The 20,228-nt window shown below is 36.9% G+C and overlaps 2 protein-coding genes across 3 annotated transcripts; both read left to right on the plus strand.

Moving 5' to 3' along the window:
- The first annotated feature begins 2,756 nt into the window (after positions 1-2,756).
- On the plus strand, positions 2,757-11,945 carry LOC127966844 (solute carrier family 35 member E4). 2 transcript variants are annotated; one of them, XM_052568151.1, is made up of 3 exons: positions 2,757-2,921; positions 4,897-5,510; positions 7,886-11,945. In XM_052568151.1, exons 2-3 carry the CDS (start codon positions 4,916-4,918, stop codon positions 8,440-8,442), a joined length of 1,152 nt encoding a protein of 383 aa, XP_052424111.1. In that variant the 5' UTR covers positions 2,757-2,921; positions 4,897-4,915; the 3' UTR covers positions 8,443-11,945. The 2 variants fall into 2 exon arrangements, with proteins under 2 accessions (XP_052424111.1, XP_052424110.1); XM_052568150.1 differs by lacking the exon at positions 2,757-2,921 and having other exon boundaries at positions 4,687-5,510.
- A 2,569-nt stretch (positions 11,946-14,514) lies between these two features.
- LOC127966691 (smoothelin-like) lies at positions 14,515-19,773 on the plus strand. Its single transcript, XM_052567867.1, has 8 exons — positions 14,515-14,669; positions 16,293-16,421; positions 16,528-16,603; positions 16,926-17,060; positions 17,165-17,228; positions 17,309-17,432; positions 17,910-18,061; positions 18,697-19,773. Exons 2-8 carry the CDS (start codon positions 16,305-16,307, stop codon positions 18,842-18,844), a joined length of 816 nt encoding a protein of 271 aa, XP_052423827.1. The 5' UTR covers positions 14,515-14,669; positions 16,293-16,304; the 3' UTR covers positions 18,845-19,773.
- The last annotated feature ends 455 nt before the right edge of the window (positions 19,774-20,228 follow it).

Genomic DNA, 20,228 nt, shown 5'->3' on the forward strand with positions numbered 1-20,228 from the left:
ACACTGAACACTCCCACTAGTGGAAGATCCTGATCCACTGGTTCAGAAAGGCACTCCAAAATGAAAATTAACTGAAAATGTACTCACACTCATGCAGTGGTGGATAAAGTACCTGAAAGCCACACTTGAGTAAAGGTACAGATATCTTACCAGAAAAAGACTTTGGTAGAAGATGAAGTCACCGTTTCGAATATTACTTGAGTAAAAGTCATGTGATAGTTATACTATTTATTATACTTATTTATTATGATTATATATTTTTATATAAAACATACTTAAGTACTGAGAGTAAAAGTACAAAATAGAAAAGGAGCAAATATGCTACATTAAAAATAGTTAATTCACGTTTTTAGTAGCAAGATTGTGTTTAGTTTGAACCCATTTTGTATCGTTGGGTAACTTAAGCATAAGAAGCACTTCATCTGGTACTTAGTCTCTCTCATTCCAACATTAGAAAACATTTCTAGAATCCGCATCTGAAATGGCATTTAGATGTATTTACATTGTAATGTATCTCAGAGGACACATGGATGCATTTAACCTGCAGTTACAAATGCATATTTAAAGCATAAATAATGCAATGCATTTTAAACATAAAACACTGAATACTGATATTTGAAATGATTTAAAGGGGTCATATTATGAGATTTCAAGTTTTCCTTTCTCTTTGAAGTGTTACAAGCTTTTGAATGGATAAGATCCCTAAAGTTGCAAAGACTAAAATCTCAAACCCAAAGAGATATTCTTTATATAAGACTGTTCCACGTCCTCCTAAACGCCTCATTAAAACACGCCCCCACACGTCTACGTCACGATGTGGGAAGATTTGCGTAACACTGCCCAAATGTTCACACAAAGAAAGAAGATGTAAACCTTTATTCTCTCAATAGTATTGTTGTTCCCGCCATGTTGTGGAGACGTTGTGTGTTTCGTTGTGAAAGCGAAAATACTTTGTTTGGTCGCTACTAGAAATCAGTGGTTAAGTTGTATTTACAACACTGTTCCAGAACACACTGGATGCAACATATGGCTTGTTTGTAATGTTATTGTTTTTGTCTTGTCACGCAGTGTTCTGACCGGGAAACACAGCGCCACAGTGTTGAGGGGCGTAACATTTCCATCACACGCTTGATGCATTCAGCCAATCACAACACACTGGATAGCTGGCCAATCAGAGCACACCTCGCTTTTCAGACCAATGAGCTTTGTAAAAATCAATGTGTTTCAGAAAGGTGGGGCATATAGGAGAAACAATAACACATATTATGTGGAAAATTATTAGTAGTATTTTTTTGTTTACCTTAAACCGCATAAACACATTGCATTACACCAAATAATGTTATTTTTTTACCAACATCATATGACCTTTTAAAACGTGAAGAAGAAAAAACACGTGACTGTTAATGAGTGAGTCATTGAGATTCAACCGATTCATTCAAACTGATTCATTCAGGAATAAAAATATTTGTTTGTGTTAACGAGTGGGTCAATAAATCATCCATTCAACCAGTTTGTTCAAAAAGCTAATTCATTCAGTAAGTAAACACCATCCATTGCTCAGAGGTGCAAAACATTGCTGTGATTTTTGTTTGGAACTATTTTCTTTGGAAAAATATAGAGAGGTTTTTTCCATCTACAATTTAAAATGACTTGAATTTTGAGTTTTAATGGACTTAACAAATCACATGCGTTCCATCTCTGTGTGTGATAAAGCTACTCGGGTCGATAATTTCAGATGAAACATCATTACAACAACACTTTACCATATTATTACAGACAATATACTGTATATCACACACCCTCGAGACTTTTCTTCAGACTTTATTTTGTATTTAGAAATCAATATGCTTCGGGGAAATGTATCGGAGTAAAAGTAATATTTTATTTAGGGAAATGTAGTGAAGTAAAAGTGAAAGTTGGAACTTGAGTGAAAAAAGTACAGATACTCCCAAAAAATACTTAAGTACTGTAATGAAGTATTTTTACTTCATTACACTACACCACTTCTCTCAGGCCTTCCAAGATGTAGATGAGATTCAGGATCCTCTGCAGTGAATGGGTGCCGTCAGAATGAGAGTCCAAACAGCTGATAAAAACATCACAATAATCCACAAGGGATCCACATTCCACACCTCTCCTGTCCATCAGTTAATGTCTTGTGAAATTAAAAGCTGTGTGTTTGTGAGAAACAAATGAACAATTCTAAGAAACAATCAAAATATGAATCCATAAATTGCTTTATCCAGTAACATTTTCGATCAGAACTGTTTTTGACTCCTTGAGCTGTACATATTTCTCTCCTGATAAGTCCTAATGTGATAAGGTTTTTTTTTTTTGCGTGAAAAAGCAATATTATGAATTGTAGACTCTGCACTGGAGTCGTGTGGATTATTGTGATGTTTTTATCAGCTGTTTGGACTCTCATTCTGACGGCACCCATTCACTGCAGAGGAGCCATTGGAGAGCAAGTGATGTAAAGCAATTTTTTTTTCCAAATCTATTCCTAGGAAGAAATTGACCTTCTTGAATTGTCTGAGGGTGTGTGGATTTTCAGCCAATTATTATTTTTTAGTGAACTATTCCTTTAAAAACCATCCAAAGAAGCTGAATTTAATGAGAGGAAACAAAAGGATATGGTTATTCAGAAATATAGCCATATAGGATATAGAAAACGATGCAACTGTTATTAACGAAACAAATAATCATTCTTTGAGATGTTGAAGCATATTTTGTAAACGCGCCCGTGCACGCGCCAGCAGCAGCACGCGACGCCTCGGTCACTGCTCAGCAGCGCGGTGGTGACGTATTGCACAGCTGATCTGAGCTGATCTGGCGACAACTGGCCGCTCAGCGAAAGGGCCGATGGTCTCTGAGAACAGAATATAACTAAACGCATCTAGCTTCAGCAGTGCGGGAATAAGGTAAGAGACCAGGGACATACGATTGATCTTATCGGACATGGCACTGATGAATTTGGCTCTGTTTAGTATGGTATTATACTGTGTTGACGCGGAGCGATGTGTTTATATCCTCTGTTAGACCGCTAAACGCCGGTGTGAGGTCTACTAGAGTCATTCATGAGCTTTAACGCTGGAACGAAGCTTTTTGCTTTCATGATTCACTGGACGTGACTTAGCGTTGCTGTGCTGATCAAGACAAGTGCATCCTTCATATGCTCCGACTCTAACCGACAGTCGTATTACCGAGTTGATAGGGAATAACGTTATACAGAACACACACACGTTTTTGGCTTGAACAGCCTCCATGAAAATAACATTTACAAACGGGACAGAAAATATGCTGCGATGACTAGACGTCATCGACCAGCGCCGTCTGTACACACGAACGACCTCAGTTCATGCAGATTAATGTTGCTTTAGTATAGCTAGTAGAGAGACTGAGAAACAATTTGATTACTGATTAATTTAATTGGGCACCCCATCACGGGATCCTGGAGGAGACAAGCCTCTATAATGGACCACAGAGAGCTTTTGCGCGATGTCAATCTAAAAGCCACCGATCAGTGAAGTCAGCGACAAAATCCTTGAGGGACTCAATATCCCGACTGTTTATCCAGCACAGTCGTAATTTGTTTAGCATTTGCTTACAACGAACCATTTTAATACAGTATTTTGAATAAACTAGGAGTGACCAATCCACAACCGGCAGCGGAACATGAGCCCATCTCTGATTGGTCGACTGGAGTATTATATTTTCCTACAGTCTGTACGGTGGTGGGGATTCATTGCAGTGACTCGAATCTTTTTAATCAAATAATTAATTCGCAAATGATGTGAAATGTTGGTGAAGGGGCGGTTCACCAACAAATGAGAATTCTGTTGTAATTTACTCACCCTCATGTCTTTTTAAACTTTCTTACTTTTGCCTAAAAGAAGAGCCTAAAAGAAGATATTTTGTAGAATGTTGGTAACCATATTGTTTTGATGAGCTACTATTGATTTAACATTTTCTCAAAGTGTTTGTTACACAGAAGAAAGGAAGTCATATAGGTTAGCAAGGACACGAGGGTGAGTAAATTATGACACAATTTTCATTTGGGTGAACTATCACTTTTGGGTATATATATGTAATGTATTATATAAAGAAACAGTTTTTATTTAGAAAAAATAATATTATAATTATGTGTAAAACATCATTTGGAAATATTTAGTTTCTATTGTTACATTATAAGGTTTATCAACCCATTTTAATACTGTTTTAGTAATACATGTATTGTTTATTTATGCTTGTATTTACACTTTTAAATCTAGTTTTTATTTATATCTATTTTTATTTGTTTTAGTTGTTATTCTCAAACCTTCTTTCATTTAGTCTAATTTGATTTAATAATAATATACTGTACAGTAAATATTATATTTAAAAACACAAGAAAAATTGGTATTCAAGAGGAAAATATAAGCGTTGGAAATGTTAGATTCATTATACCTAAGCAAACCGTTTTGCTTTTTGTAGCACTTGAAATCCTTGCGCAAGTGAATGAATTCGTCATAACATATTATACACCATTTATACCATTTTAAGCATGAAATATAGGCAGAAATAGTATAGAAGTAATGTCATTTCGAAGCATTATAAAAGCTTTGTTCAAACGAACCGATTCGTTCGGGAATGAATCACCACTACTGCTCACGCCCAAAATAAGCTCCCACGTCTTACGTCACAAACCAGACCCATGACACACAATAATAACACGTGTAGACAAGCCGGGATGTTGTTCCTGTCCGCTTCCAAAACACACGGTTGCTACAGCGGCTTGAGTCAGGACATCGCCAGAGACTGAATGAACACTTCCGACTTGTAACGCCACTGCGTTTTTTTGATTCGCGGAGATGAGAGGTGCATTTACGTTACGATCTTAATGTGTTTACCCTGCAGATGCGAAGATGAAACGAACATGATCAGAGCCGATGGCCCCTCCACCAAGAGCGAGGAGCCCCGGGACGCGGGGAGCAGGACGAGGCAACCCCCAGAAATGCTGCACCTCATGTTCGCTGTGTCCGTGTGGCTGGTGACGGGCACCACTATATCCAGCCTCAACAAATGGATATTCGCCGTGTACAATTTCAGATACCCGCTGCTTCTGTCAGCCCTCCACATGCTGACGGCGATCGTGGTGGACTACGGACTGATCAAGTGCAGGGTGATCCGGCACAGAGGCTTCGGAGAGCAGGATTTAACCACCAGCGCCAAATGCAAGGTGTTCCTGCTGAGCTTGACCTTCTGTGCCAGCATCGCGTTTGGCAACGTGGGACTCACTTATGTACAGCTCTCGTTCGCGCAGATGATCTACACCACAACGCCGCTGTTCACGCTGGCCATTTCCACGCTGATTCTGGGGAAGCAGCACCACTTCCTGAAGTACACCGCGATGATGCCCATCTGCCTCGGGGCGTCGTTCAGCATCATGGGCGAGGTCCAGTTCGACCAGACCGGCTGCCTGTTCGTGTTCGCCGCCACTATGTTGAGAGGCGTGAAATCCATTCAACAAAGTACGTTCTGTTATTATTATTATTAATACGAAAAATATTTAAATTGAAAACAGAGGAAAGCCAAGGGGACAAGAGTACGTCAATAAAGTAAAAAAGCTTTGAGTGTTCGATTCATATGAGCGAATCGATTCGTTTGAATGATTCGATTTAATGAGATGTTAACTTAAATGTGTAAAAACAATACACTAGTATTTTACAATACACTAGTGGCATTTGTCTCATGTTCAGCTTTAAAGTATTTCATTGGCCACAAACACCTTTTTTTTTTTAAAGATATAATAAATCCACATGCAGTGAACACGAACTGGAAAATGTCATAAAAATGAATAGGTCAAAGTAAGGTGTGGGGACCTTCAGATTCCTAAAGGAGTCAAGTGATTCATAACACCGTTCGAATCGTTTTTATTGAATCACCCAACTGAATCGGTTCACACAAGCGATTCGTTCGAGAATCGGATGACTAGTTCGATTCCCCATAACCCGCAGTTGAACTGCAGAGCGTTTTTCTAATCAGTTTGACAATAAAACCTGTAAATTTTTATATAAAGATATTTGAAGGTTCATCTAACTTAATCAAAATTCAAAAAGCCCCCAGCTGTTTGTTTGTTTTTTATTGACAAATGAAAATATTCTAACTAAATGTTCCTGAGAGCAGAGCCTATTTTTTGTCCCTACTTCACATTCACATGCTCATCATTTTTGTAAGTTCCTGGTGTGTGTCTGAGTCCGAGAGGAAAACGTCCTGTCTGCCAAAAGCTGGCACATCCTGTTCCAGACACTATCCTGTGAACAGCTGCTGCTGCTTCTGTTGTTTTATCCAAGTAGCAACGACCTCACAGTACTGGATAGGGATCACATACTTGACTGTTTTTGATTTCTTAAAATGAGAGTCAGCTGAGCTCCATTAGTGTAAGTGATGTCCTCACTAGAGTAATTCTGTAGGTGCCTGGCCCTGAGAACATCAGGGAGTCTGTGGCAGAACTGAGGGCGAGTCTGCGGTTTACTGGCAGAACCTGTTTTGTACACTTTTTATGACTACAGACAGTATCTTGTCAAAGACAGCTGCAGCTGTATATGTTGATGTTATTCAATGCTATGTGTGTCAAAGAAAATTCTTAGTCACTGTAGAATTACACAACATAACCTACAGTTAGCATGTAAGCTAAATGAGCAGTGCCTTGTTTTTAACAAAGTCACCTTTGTTTGTTGTTCTCCACAACTAAAGCTATGATGGGTCAATATTAGAAGCAACCAAGTGCATGTTATTATTATTATTATTATTATTATTATTACTAATACGAATACTACTAATATTAATAATTAAAACCAAAACATTTTATTGGCCTTTATTAAAAATAAATAAATAATAAAAATAATTTATATATATATATTACATATACATATATAAGGCAAATAAAAAGTTTTGGGCAGGGTGTGATATTATTATTATTATTATTAACTATTTATAATAACAATAATAATTTATTATTTTTGTAAATCAGGAGGTGTTATAGTGAACATTAATAAGAATGTAGAAAGTTAGATGTATATAATTTAATATATAGTTAAAATGTAGCCTTGGTCAGGGAGTGATTATTATTATTATTATTATTGTTATTATTATTTAATTATAAAAAAACACAAGAAATTTCAACGGAATTTTATTATTGAAGATGTATTGTAGCAGTTTAGACAACGTAGAAATAAAGCTTGATTCATGATATAAAATAATATAATTATATTATAAATATAATAAATATTATTATAATTAATATAAAATATGGTAAAAATATAGAAAATGTGTTTAAATTTAATTAACTAAATTACATAGATGTTTAATAATGAATTAATTGACTGTAAAGTTGTTGATGCAGTTTACAGGACACACAAGATATTACATTTGAACATATTACAGAAATCCAAATTTGTATTAAATTCTAAAGAATGACCGTGCATTGGCTAAAGATAATTTTGCCTCATTTTGCCAAATTATAACATATTAGTTTGATTACTCAACTCTCCACTCAGAAAAATCAAACAAAACAATATATACATACATATACAAAATTTTTTGTAATGAATTTAGATTGTAATTAATGTATTCGCCCACTTTGTATTCTTGGTCCAGGAGAGATACTCCATGTGGTTTATCTGGGTCATCTGTTGGTTTTAGATTTCACTGGACTATTTTAGTTGTGACCGTTGCATCACAGAGGTTAAGGTTGTTTACTATATGCGTCACACTATATCTTAGCATGTGCTTCGGTAAATAACAATCCAGAAGGCCAAAACGTGTGTCAGTGCTGAGCAACTACATACAGAGGTGTAATAGCTAAACTAACACACTTTGTCTTTTGTATATGAATAATTATCAGGCATCTTGCTCCAGGAGGAGAAGATCAACTCTGTCTTCCTGCTGTATCTGATGTCCATCCCCAGCTTCTGCATCCTGGCTGTAGCCGCCCTGGCTCTGGAGAACTGGGCCGCGCTGCAGTCCCCTTTCCAGTATGACCACCACCTCTGGGGTTTCATCTTGCTCAGCTGCCTGGGCTCAGTGCTTTACAACCTGGCCAGCTGCTGTGTCATCACCCTGACCTCCGCTGTCACGCTGCACATCCTGGGGAACCTGAATGTGGTGGGGAACCTGCTGCTGTCCCAGCTGCTGTTTGGGCACGAGCTGACGGCTCTTAGCTGTGCAGGAGCTGTGCTCACCCTCTCAGGCGTGATCATCTACCAGAACTCAGAGATCATCGTAGCTTACATCGACACACGGAGAGCCAGGACACCAACCGGTGGCAGTGAAGAGGACGTGGTTTGTGTTAAGAAGAATGAGTCGAGCATATCAGAGAATCCAGAAGAAGAATCATTTTCAAAAGCAGCTCAAGAACCTAACGAGAGGACAGAGAACCAGGTGCATGAGAAAATGGACTGAAGGGACTTAAAGGCTGTGTTTCAAAACCTAGTGAACTGCAGTGCTGCTGTCTATAGCCAAACTCCTCACTTTACAAGTACAAGGAAAGTGAAAAGGGGTCATGGCTCTCTTTGGTCCACAACCACTTTCATTAGATGGAAAAGAGAAGCTTATAGCCAGAGTTATTGTAGTTCACTAAAACAATAAAATAAGGTGCTCATTGAAATAGAATAAATGTTAACTAAAGTTATTTATTTTGTTTTGCAAATTTTAGGTGGTTGCCAAAACTGAAATATTTACTAAAATGTACTAAAATATATATTTATATATAAAAAGCACAACAAAATGACTAAAAGCCTTGTGGGCAGTGCGCCGATATATAGAGCATTGCGCGACGGTGTCCTGAGTTCGAATCCCTGCTGGAGGATCTCTCCGCACCCCTCTCTCTCTCTCTCTCTCTCTCTCTCTCACTTCGTTTCATGTCTACAATACTGTCCTACCATAATAAAAGGCCAAAAACTGCCACAAAAAAAAAAAAAAATCTAACAGAAAATGACACTTGTAACTAAGTAACAGTAACATCTGGCATGCTTTACAATGGCAGCAATTTGTTAATCACACAAGTAGCACTCGTGACACAAAGCGCACAAGAAACAGCCGAACATAGCTTTTGAATTAGACTTTATTTGGTATTGATCGTTTCGATACGTGGCCATTACAAAATGTTGTTCATGTCGTGTCTGATTTGTAACTTTCCAGACGTGATAAATAGTTTTGCTCGTGTTTAAACTTGACTTTAGTGTATCGCTTCCCCTTCACAAGCACTCGTCAACATGGCCATCTAGGGTTTTTGCCCTGTGTTTGTTGTCTGTTTTTCTGTTTTAAGGTTGCCACCTTGTGGACAAACTATTTAGTGCAAAAAAAAAATTCAAGACACACGTGAGTTAAGCAAACAGAGCATGTTCAAATAGTAAAATCTACCTGCACATACAAACCCAAGTATACTTTGGGTGTAGAGTTTGGCATTAGCATGTTGCAAAGCTAACACTGTGATACTGTAATATGCAAAATACAAAGCACACCGATACAGGATAAAATAGTCTAATTTGAATTCAATTGAACTAGTTTGATACATTTTTCAGTTTTGAATAAATTAAGTATATTTACATTCAATGTTTGCCATCTATGATGCCAAATAAATGCAGTCTTACATGGACAGTTCACTAGGTTTTGCAACAGAAGACTGAGTATCATCCAGTGTTAGCTGGTTTAATATGGAGTCTGATCAGATACGAGGTCTGCTGGATGGCGGGGATGATGAGGATGGTGATATTGGAGGTGTAGTTTTCCCCAGAACCTCCTCACTGTGCCAGGATATTTAATTTCAGTCATCCTTTCAATGGAGAAGCACCATCTACCAGAGCTCTGAGACTGATTGACTGACTCAGCACATGCCTTTTTTTAGCAGATGCCGACGGCAACAGTTTGTTTGATTTTATTACCTCTGTTTTGCCAACACACACTTATAAGTGCGTGGAAACTCCTGCATGAGCCTCGGGAAGATCTCCAACATCCTGCCATATTCATCCTGTGACTGTGTGTCTATCTAATGCACTGTGAAATACAACTGCTCCGTTTGCTCTGGTCCTCTTTAGCCGTTACTGGACTAGTTGGCACTTCTTGACTACTAGAGATAGTCACACAAAAAGATACATAGGAATAATGTATTTTTAGATACTGTAACTCAGCCGTCTTGATTTGGTGATATGGGACGGTCTATTTTGAGGCAGCTTTCTGTAGGATGCCATGTTTAAATATGTACAGCATTATCACTTTTCGTCTTGGTTAAGTTTACATAATGAAGACGAGGAAGATTACTGGCTCCTTACTTGGGTTCACTTTTATTCATCTTGGTGCACTATTTAGAAACGTTCTTTCCAAGATTGATGTTTTTTTGTTTTGTTTGTTTTTTTCAAGGCATGTTCCTGACAAGCTTGATCGAGATTCATCCCGAGTAACAGCTGAGAACTTTTTTTAAGTATGTAGCATTATGAAAAGGCAGGCAGGTTTAAACTGGTGACTCTTATGTAATTCCCAGTGCGGGTAATTATGAATAACTTTCTCTAAGGAGTCTCAGACATCTTTAGCACACTATTATCTCTTAGGAGAAATCAAAATGATATCGTCTCTCTCATTGTCCTCTTTAAATCCTCCACTAAAGGCCTGGCTCGTCTCCTCTGAGTGGGTGTTCATCTTTTTTTCATAAGTTTCTTGATGGATTTGTTTTATTGATGCCTGCTGGACAGTATTATTTTCCCTCCACTTTGATTTGTGTGTTTTGATGCTGTTCTAAAAATAAAATAAAAAACTTGACAGTAAAAAAAGGTTATAGACCCAGGTACACGGCAAGGTCATTCCCTCAAAGAGTTGTGTTGCCATCTGCTGGAGAGAAAGCGGATTTGCATTTATTATTATGACTTCGTTTATATCCGAATTGAAGTGCATTAGATTAAAAAATATATATATATCAGGCAGTTTGCCTTTTTCCCAGCATGTTGGGAATTCATAGCTGGGGTTTAGTGTGACATAACAAAACACTCACAGATTTTTGGGTTTTTAGATTTGGCTAACAGGAAATGAATGAGGATGTGAATGTATCTCAGTGGGTGTTGAAGTTTACGCAGTCTTATGGAGTCATAATAAAAGCCTACACTGACTCAAGTGTGCCTACCTGAGGGAAACACTTATAAGGTCTCAACTGTCCTTTCATGCTTCTGTTGTTTGCACTCATTACTTCACTTCTAGTGAGCAGCATCAGGAAAAGCATCATACAAGATCATATACTGTATGTACAGGATCGATCTAGGTATGGTTAATGGCCTATGGTCATCATTTTAAAAATGACACATTAAACACAGCCTAGCTGTCCGGTCACATTTAATGTTGCTAATCAAAATCCAGTTATTACAGCAAGAACTGGTTGGGAAATTATTCATGAAAATGCACCTCACTGACCAACAGAAGGTTGATTTGTTTAAAGGTGACTTGAGTGTAAACTCTGCTTCGTGCATCGCTTTTTCTCTGAAATTGCGCTAAAGTGACTGCACCTTATCACTGAACGCATGTTACGCAACACTGCGTATTCATAACTGTGTAATGTTCATCCAGTATCTCTGTACCACAAGCACATCGGTTAACTGCAATTAGTATGAAATGATTATCAACAGAATGAAAGCGAAGTTACTCTTCGCCATCACACATGATGTGAGGGTTGTCAGAAAAATACCTCAGATGTTATTGTTTATTCCTGTAATGACATTTGTTGACATTTTACTGGGTCACTAATGTACTGGATAATGAGTCTTTTATTGGTTGCAGCGCAAAATTGCACTGATGATTTGCATAAATGTTTTTTTTTTTTATATCTGCAAAATATCAGATGTAAATACTTATTTTATTATATTTATGTATTTTACAATCATGAAAAGTTGTTAATATACTGGTACAATAAACAGTCTCATGCCGTCTGCTGTCACATGTCAATATTAGTAGCAGCGTGCTATTTAAGTATTAGCTAGCAGTAGGCTCAAGTCTGCTAGCAACAGCTAAAACATGTTAGGAATGTGTTAAAATATACTAAAAACATGCTTAAACATGTTAGTAATCATACTATAAACATCTTAGCAAAGTGTTGAAATGTTAGAAATATGTCAAAACATGTTAAAAATGGTAAAACATGTTAAGTTAACTGTGTTAAAACTTTAGCATGTTAAAATATTAGAAATATGCCAAAACATGCTACAGAAACATGTTAAAACGTTAGAAATATGCAAAAAAAACATGTTATTAAGGTGTTAAAACCTACTCTAAACATTTTAGCAACATATTAAATCATACTAGAAACATGTAAAAACATGTTAGGAATGTGTTCAAATATGCTAGCATGATAGTGTTCTAGTATAGCCTGAATTGTTTTCTTGTTTAAAAAAAAATATATAAAAACTACCATGAGAAACTTAACATTGTTGATTGTTTTCATAACTTACCCACAAGATATAAACAATATGCATGTTAACATAATTTTAGCATGAAAAATGTCACTTAACAACCTTTTTTTGTAAAGCTATATAAACATGTAAAAACAAATTGGTGTCACAACCAACAAAAGACGGACAAAGTACACAACTCTGTTATTTGAGTGAAAGATACTGCTGGTCAAATATTACTCCATTACAAGTGAAAGTTGTAAAGGCAGATTTTTACTTAAGTAAAAGTAAAGAAATACTTGCATTTAAAAGTACTTAAGTACCAAAAGTAAATTTCCTCTATTATGGCAATGCTCTTTTATTATTGTTGTATGTATCTCACACAGCTCTGTCAACACACATCTATGTGAAGCCATTCATCCACATTTGAACCAAGTGGATAGTGAAACGGCTGTAAATACAGACGGATAAGAAAAAATGTATCAAGTCTGCTTTAAAACACAGCAACACAACTCTAGTTGTATAACTTTACAACAGCAACCCTGCTTTAACCAAAAAAAGCAAAACAGCAAGATTTAACATCAAAACAAAAATGTCAGAAATGCTCTAATAGCTCTCGCTGTACTTTATTGACATACACAGAACAGTCTGTACAGTGCTGCTTCAAGTCAAACACCACTGTGTTTTGGAGATGCACAACAGTTGTTCTGTGGCTTCATGTATAATATTTTCATTTACACAATTTAGCCAAATCAGACAATAATGTGTCTAATAAATACCACAATATTAACTTCTTATTACTGAATTGTTATCAATAAATATCACATTTGCAACTGATCAGTATTCAAAAAAGCTGTGAAATCACTTCACATAACCGTACAAGAGTGATTACTTACAGACTGTCAAAAAAGGCACATGTTAGAGAAGAAAATAAATCACCCACTGACTTTCAAAGCTGCTACATAGTCATGACTTTCTACTTCAAGGACTTTAATAGAAATGTTGTGGAGTGAAAAGTACAATATTTATTTTTCAAATATAGTGAAGTTAAAGTCATGGGTTTCCAGAAAAAATAAATAATACAGTAGTTATGCAATAAAGTAGAGTACTCAAGAAAATGTACTTCGTCCCTTGATCTGGAAAGCATCTGCTGTGTACAAACATCTGACAGACGTCTGTGAGATGTCAGTTCTACATAAACATCTTAAAAATCATATAATAGACGTCTATTTGACATCTGATATGAAACGTCCTATAGACGTTTAAAAAAAAAACATCTTGCAGATGTAAATAGATGACTCTGTCAAATAGATGACTCTGTGATGTACGTGTGCTATCATGACTGAACTTAACTTATACCGAACCTTATATTTTCATTGAGCTGACAGCAGCCAGTTGAGCAAAACTAGTATTTCCTCCATGTTGAAAGTTATGAAACATTCCATTGTAAGTGCCTTTGCATAACCCCGTCACTATAACAGCACCACTATTGTATAATTAGCCTAATATGCCGCATTAGTCACAATGACTCGCTGAACATCAAGTCTAAGTCAAGGTTTCCTTCACCCTCACTGTTTCCATGTGTCATGCTAGCTGTCTCTGCCAGCTAATGACCACAATTAGCCACCACGAGGTGGAGCCAAACACTCCTTTTTCATCATAACGCCTCCATCATACTCTAATGTTGTGAATGTGAAAACGTACTTGTGCCAATGACATTTCTGGCCCATGCTTTTGCAGATAAATGCTGCGACGAGCATGTTTATGTCTGCATAGGAAATAAGGATCTGTGTAAACATGAAGGTGTGCTGCTATGCAACATCATTCTTATGCCTTAATAAGGCCGTGTTCTCCGTCTGTCCACTCATTCACTGTTTAGTTCTGCTCAGAGCCAGGCCACCTGCTTATACAATCAGTGTCAACACAGCATGCTGGAGGAGCACGGTTTATCTCAACATTTTCTTTCCTCTGGTTTTCAAACATATAAATACTCCATTACCACTTTTGAAAGTGACAGTGTTATAATCGGAGTAAAAACTGACGGAAAGGAAAGATCAAGAGAAGCAGTGCCAAATACGTCACTAATACTAAATGTCCCGTTCTGCTCTTTCCACTTTTTTCCCCCTGGTCCCTTCAGAAGAGGTTGATGAGGGTCGGGGTGGGAGGGCTCTTACAGAGACTCTGAAAAACTCAGTCACTCCAGCATCTGAGTTGAGTTGAGTGTATGTGATCCTTTCCTCTCGGACAGCTGCAGTCAGATCGGTGAGCTTCATCTTTCTGTTTCTTGTTGTTTTTCTAATGTATTTCCATCCATCTTTCAGTGTAGTGATTGTGTGATTACATAACAGCTATTAGACCAGTGTGCAGTAAATTGTGCTAATTGTTTGACATTATTATGTGTTATTAAGGTAAAACTGTATTATGGCATTCAGAAAACAATATGATCTATTCTGCTAGCTTCAGCCCACACATACTAACACACAACAGGACTAAAGTATATCTTGATGATGGTACTCAAAATGCTGACAGAGCTTTTCTCAGAATTTTTCTGAGCCACTTTTGAATTGGCTTTTGGTCTACACAGATATCAGAGTAGTTTAAGGCATTAGCTATGAACATGATCCACTAATGTTTGACAACTATGGAGAAATGGGATATGTTCTGGGATATGATGATGGGATGGGGGGAGAGAAATAATTATTTTTCAATGCTTTTGTGCGTGAACACAGAGTTTCTTGGGGAACTTCATTCCCAAAGCGCAATAATCTATTCCCTCCTTTAGTGGTCAAATTGGTAAGCTGTTCCCTCATTTTAATCAAGTTATGGCATCACCACAATTGAACTAAAATGAGGGAGCTGATTAAAAAATAATGGGAACAAAGTAGTACAACGTAGCCGGTATTTGACTACAGCAATGGAACTTATTAATAAATTATGGGAATAAATTCTTTAATTGTGATATATATATATATATATATATATATATATATAAATCTAAATTGTATATATATATGTAAATATAATTTAAAACCTACGAAACACTCTTATTTATATAAAAAAGTTAATGTCTGGATTGATACTTTCTGTCTGCAGTGGTATTATTATATTTTTTAATTATTAAATGGATAGTTCACAAAAAAAATAAATTATGTCTTCATTTGCCTACTCATGCTCATGTCATGCCAAATGTAAAAAATGAGGAAAGATCCCCCCATTCAGTAGAAAATCAAAGGGGTCCAGTGTTGTTTGGGATCTTCTTTCCAAATAGAAAAGAAAGTCATACATGTTTGGAACGACGTGAGAATGATAACAGAGTTTTCCTCCCTTTAATTGTCTAAATATATTTGGGGGACACTGTACTCACTGCAAAGAACTATGGGAAATATTCTCCACTCATAAAGCATGTTATTTCACAGATGTCTTTGTCTTTGAGCTGTTTACAGGACTATGGGCAGAAGGTGTGAAACACATGTCAATGCCAACCAGCATAGTTTCTCTATAAGCTGAGATGAATATTTGGACATTGTCTTTCGGATGTCCTTTTCCACATGAATGGACACAAACAGTCATCATTATGTATGGCCTGAAGCAGCTTGACAATTAATATGTAAAAACAATTTTTTTTATGTAATCTGTTTGTTCAGAAGCTGCTCAAACCAATAATTTGGCTGCAGTTAATTAGACTAGCAATTTGCAGCTACAGACATGCATCTCAGGGTTTCTCAAAACATCTCTGTACTAGTAGCTCTCGCACAAAGCATTCAGATAGAATCTCTTTCTTTCAATTTTCCCTAAACATACTCCCTCGTTCCCACGCACACATGGAGATACACACATCTCGTAACCTGGCTCCATCAACACCTCCTGTTCCTCCTTCTGTCCCAGCTGTCACTGAAGATGGAGGGTGAGAAGGGAACATTAGAGACAGGTACCAAAGAGCAACCTGATATGACGGGTCCCCTGACAGCCGAACAGCTGGCAGCTATAGAGGATGAAGAGATCCTCAATAAAATGGTAAGAGGCAACTAATGGCACTACAGGCGCAGTGGGTTTGTTATCATGGTTTGTTTTCTTAACCATATTTAGAAAAGTGTTTCCCTCCTGTTTATGCATGTACCAGCTAGATAAGGCTGTGGATTTTGAGGAGAGGAAAATGATCCGTGCTGCCATGAGAGAACTTCTGAAGAGAAAGAGGGGTGAGGACCAGGTCAATGTCACATATTCAGTATATATGGCTCAGATATGGTCTGCTGGGTCTTATGTGCTTCCTGATATTATTTTAGGTGAATCTCACAAAACTTGTCAGGAATCTGGATTACATTTTACATCTAACATTTGAACAGTAGTGTGTGAAAATAAGAAAATAAGAGATTCTGCCTTTACGACTCCTTACTATTACACAAACAACCAAAGGAAATAAACATAGTGGAAAAAAAAAACTTCTGCTGTTATTTGTTATAACTTTCCTATTCAGAAAACTATTATTTAGTTAGTTTTTGTTTTCTGTGTTTCTGTCAGAGCGGCGTGATAGAGAGCGGGCGGCCCGAATGGAGACCCTGCGTCAGCAGGCTGGTGGAGGAAAGACAGCTGCTGGACTCAGTAAAGACCAGAAACCTGCTAATGGTCCGAGCGGCGCTCAGTACAATGCACACAGTGAGTGACCATCACTCATGAGGCTCTGAATACTATGTACTTTTACTGCACTTCTATCTGCAAGGCTTTGATAACCTTTCCCTTTTTACTTCACTTGGGTACAGGGACAGCTCAGGCAAAATCATTTTCTCCCCCAACCTCTTCATCCTCTCCGAAAGCTGTGGGCAGGTGGGTCATTCTTAAAGTCCTGACAGGATGACAGCGTGGGATGTGTCCCGTTGACTGATTGTGCTGTTTTCCTCTTGAAGCCCGGCTCAGTCCCACGTGGCCAGGGTTAAAGTGCCGGGCAGCTCGGCGGTCAGGGGCCCAAATACCAAAGATGTTAAACAGATGCTGCTGGACTGGTGCCGGGTCAAGACTGAACCATATGAGGTGGGTCTGAAGAGACAAAAGAAGATCAAATCAAACAGTTTCTGTTTTGCTACACATCTCGGGCTCTTCTAGTCTCCCTTGTGTGAGTCTAATGGAAATGTCCAGGTCACATTTGACAACAAAATCAAAGGAGAAAAACAAACCTGTTTCATTTTTACATTTAAAATTGACATTACATTTCTTTTTTCTAAATAATTTGATTTCCAAAACTGTATTGTTTTTTTTTTATTCTAATTTCTAATTTTTATGTAAATCTGCATAAATTTAACAAATACTTTAAGTATAAATATTTTTTTTATTTTCATTATAATACTGTAAATAAGGTGTGTGGTTGTGGTTGTCTTTTATCATTTAAATATAAAAAAATAACTAATTGTACTAAAAATGGGTTTTGTTTTAGCAAAAAAACAAAGCACTTTTTTTTATTCTTCACAGCTTTGTTGTGATTCTCCCTCTTATACTTGTTTCTATGTTTAGGGCGTGAACATCCAGAATTTTTCGTCTAGCTGGGCAGACGGTCTGGCGTTTTGTGCCCTGGTGCACAGGTTCTTCCCAGAGGGCTTTGAATATTGCACTCTCGACCCCTATGATCGCAGGGCCAACTTTGAGAAGGCTTTCAAGACTGCAGAGTAAGACACTATTTACTGCATCCACCTTTATATCTCATAAAGAAACTTTCTAGACATACTTGCCCCCCATACCCCCACCCCCAAAAAGGGAGGAATAGTAAAAATTCTTATATTTAATATTATCAAATAAAATAATAAAATAATAAAAGAAATATAATAATAATTATATATTTTATTATAATTTCATATTATAATAGTAATAAATGCAATATATTTAATTGTTCAAATATTAATATTTAATGTAATTAATTGTATTTATAATTGATTTTCAATTATAACTCAATTATGTATTTAAATAAGTGTTAAATAATTGTTTGAATAATTTTTCTAATTAACTTAATTTAAATTATTAATTTTTTTTTTCAATCCAGGCACATTTTGTTATTAAAGCCGCATAAATCTTTTATATGAAGATTATATATATACTATTGTATGTGATGTCTTCATATAAAAAAATATGTGTTAGGTTAGCAGAGGAAATGTGGTTAGCAGAGGAAATGTGCTTTAGGTATGTTGCAACAAAAATGTGCTTTTGTCATAAAAAATAATGTCACAATGCAAAAAAAAAAAAAAAATGTAAAAAAAAAACCCCTTAATGGTTCTAAAAATAGGCTTAATTTTCTTTATATGTGTAGGACACTAGCTGACTGTCCTCCCCTGCTGGACGTTGATGACTTGATGCGGATGCGCGAGCCAGACTGGAAGTGTGTGTACACGTATATCCAGGAGTTTTACCGCTGCCTCGCAGAGAAAGGCCTCGTCAAGACTAAAAAGACGCCGTAGAAACTTTCACATTTTGAGCATTTTCACTGTAAATGACCAAAGAATGACAAAAGGCACACAAACATAGCACACATGTGACCTGAAGCTTCTACCAAAGAACAGTCTATTATGTACTTCTGCTCTTCTCTGTTTCATGCACGCATGCAGCGGATGAGGATTATAACCTGTGTGTTTTGTGCTCGGGTACAGCTGGGGCTCTGAAACAGTGCATTCCACTGAGATTACACATGCATTAATCTCAGTAGTCTGAAAGTGTGTGTGTGCGTACATGCGGATGGCTTTTTATGGTACTGCTACTCCCTGTTTTGAATGCGCTCCAGCACTGAGACACCAGGCTTATAAGGGCATGAGATCTAATGCGGAATTATACTTAACCCAGATTTATCATTTGTTTAAAAATATAGACGAGGGCACTTTTACTATTATATAAGAGTTTAGAAAGAAAAACAAAGCCTTGAAAATGTATCTGCTTTTGCTTGTATGGGCTGAAATATACCAGCTTAAATTGTTTTTGGTTTCTCTCATTTTGTTCAGGATCTGAAGTCCATCGTACTAAGTTTTTGCTTGGTAATACAGTAATGACCCTAGAACTGCACTAAGAGAGATCAGGTCCAATCAAACCTCTGACTCAGGGACAGACGGGCCCTTGAGGCCTGTAAGACGCCTGTAAGTCTTGTTTCAGAAGGCCGATGGTAATTTTCAAGTGCTTTTAAAATGTTCTCGACACTTTATTTGCTGCATGGCTAATGACTTTGCTGTACTTTAGATGTGTATTTTGAGCACAGATATTGACACTCCTGATGTAGCTAATAACATGATAAAAATGATATTACAAGTGTTATTATCTAGTGCTTCAAGTCATACAAGTACAATTTCTGTCAATCTGTATCTGGTTTGATTAAATTATGGGTGTTATTTTCCTCCCACAATGCCTCACCAAGTGTTTGCCAAGTATTATAAAATGTGATAATCTTCTCTGTGCATTTTTTTGTATTTGCTGATGCACACACATACACACACACACACACACACAATTTATTACTGGATGCTAGTGACAAACCAACTATCACAGAATTCATCAGATCATCTGCTATTACTTCACTCATGGTGGTCCTGTTATTTTCCCAATTAAATGACATCACTTCCTGAAGGATTATGTAATTGAGGGCATAGTAACATTAAAATATGAAATGATTACCAATTGAAACTATATTCTCACAAATATATGTTCTGTTCGAAAATACCTGGAATATTTTTTAATAAACTGTCAAATAAAAATAAGTGTTTCTAATATAGGTCTGGATGATGATAGGCCTACAGATATGTAGGTGGATTGATTGGACCTTCATCATCAGGATCAGTATTGACTGATTGTCTGAATGGT

The sequence above is a fragment of the Carassius gibelio genome, chromosome B10 (genome assembly GCF_023724105.1).
Source record: "Carassius gibelio isolate Cgi1373 ecotype wild population from Czech Republic chromosome B10, carGib1.2-hapl.c, whole genome shotgun sequence".
NCBI classification, from domain to species: domain Eukaryota; kingdom Metazoa; phylum Chordata; class Actinopteri; order Cypriniformes; family Cyprinidae; genus Carassius; species Carassius gibelio.

Coding starts and splice junctions, on each gene's coding strand:
- LOC127966844 (XM_052568150.1), top strand. CDS start 4,880: ATGTGTTTACCCTGCAGATGCGAAGATGAAACGAACATGATCAGAGCC. Junction 5,511..7,885: donor CGTGAAATCCATTCAACAAA/GTACGTTCTGTT, acceptor AATAATTATCAG/GCATCTTGCTCCAGGAGGAG.
- LOC127966691 (XM_052567867.1), top strand. CDS start 16,305: ATGGAGGGTGAGAAGGGAACATTAGAGACAGGTACCAAAGAGCAACCT. Junction 16,604..16,925: donor ACTTCTGAAGAGAAAGAGGG/GTGAGGACCAGG, acceptor TGTTTCTGTCAG/AGCGGCGTGATAGAGAGCGG. Junction 18,062..18,696: donor AAGGCTTTCAAGACTGCAGA/GTAAGACACTAT, acceptor TTATATGTGTAG/GACACTAGCTGACTGTCCTC.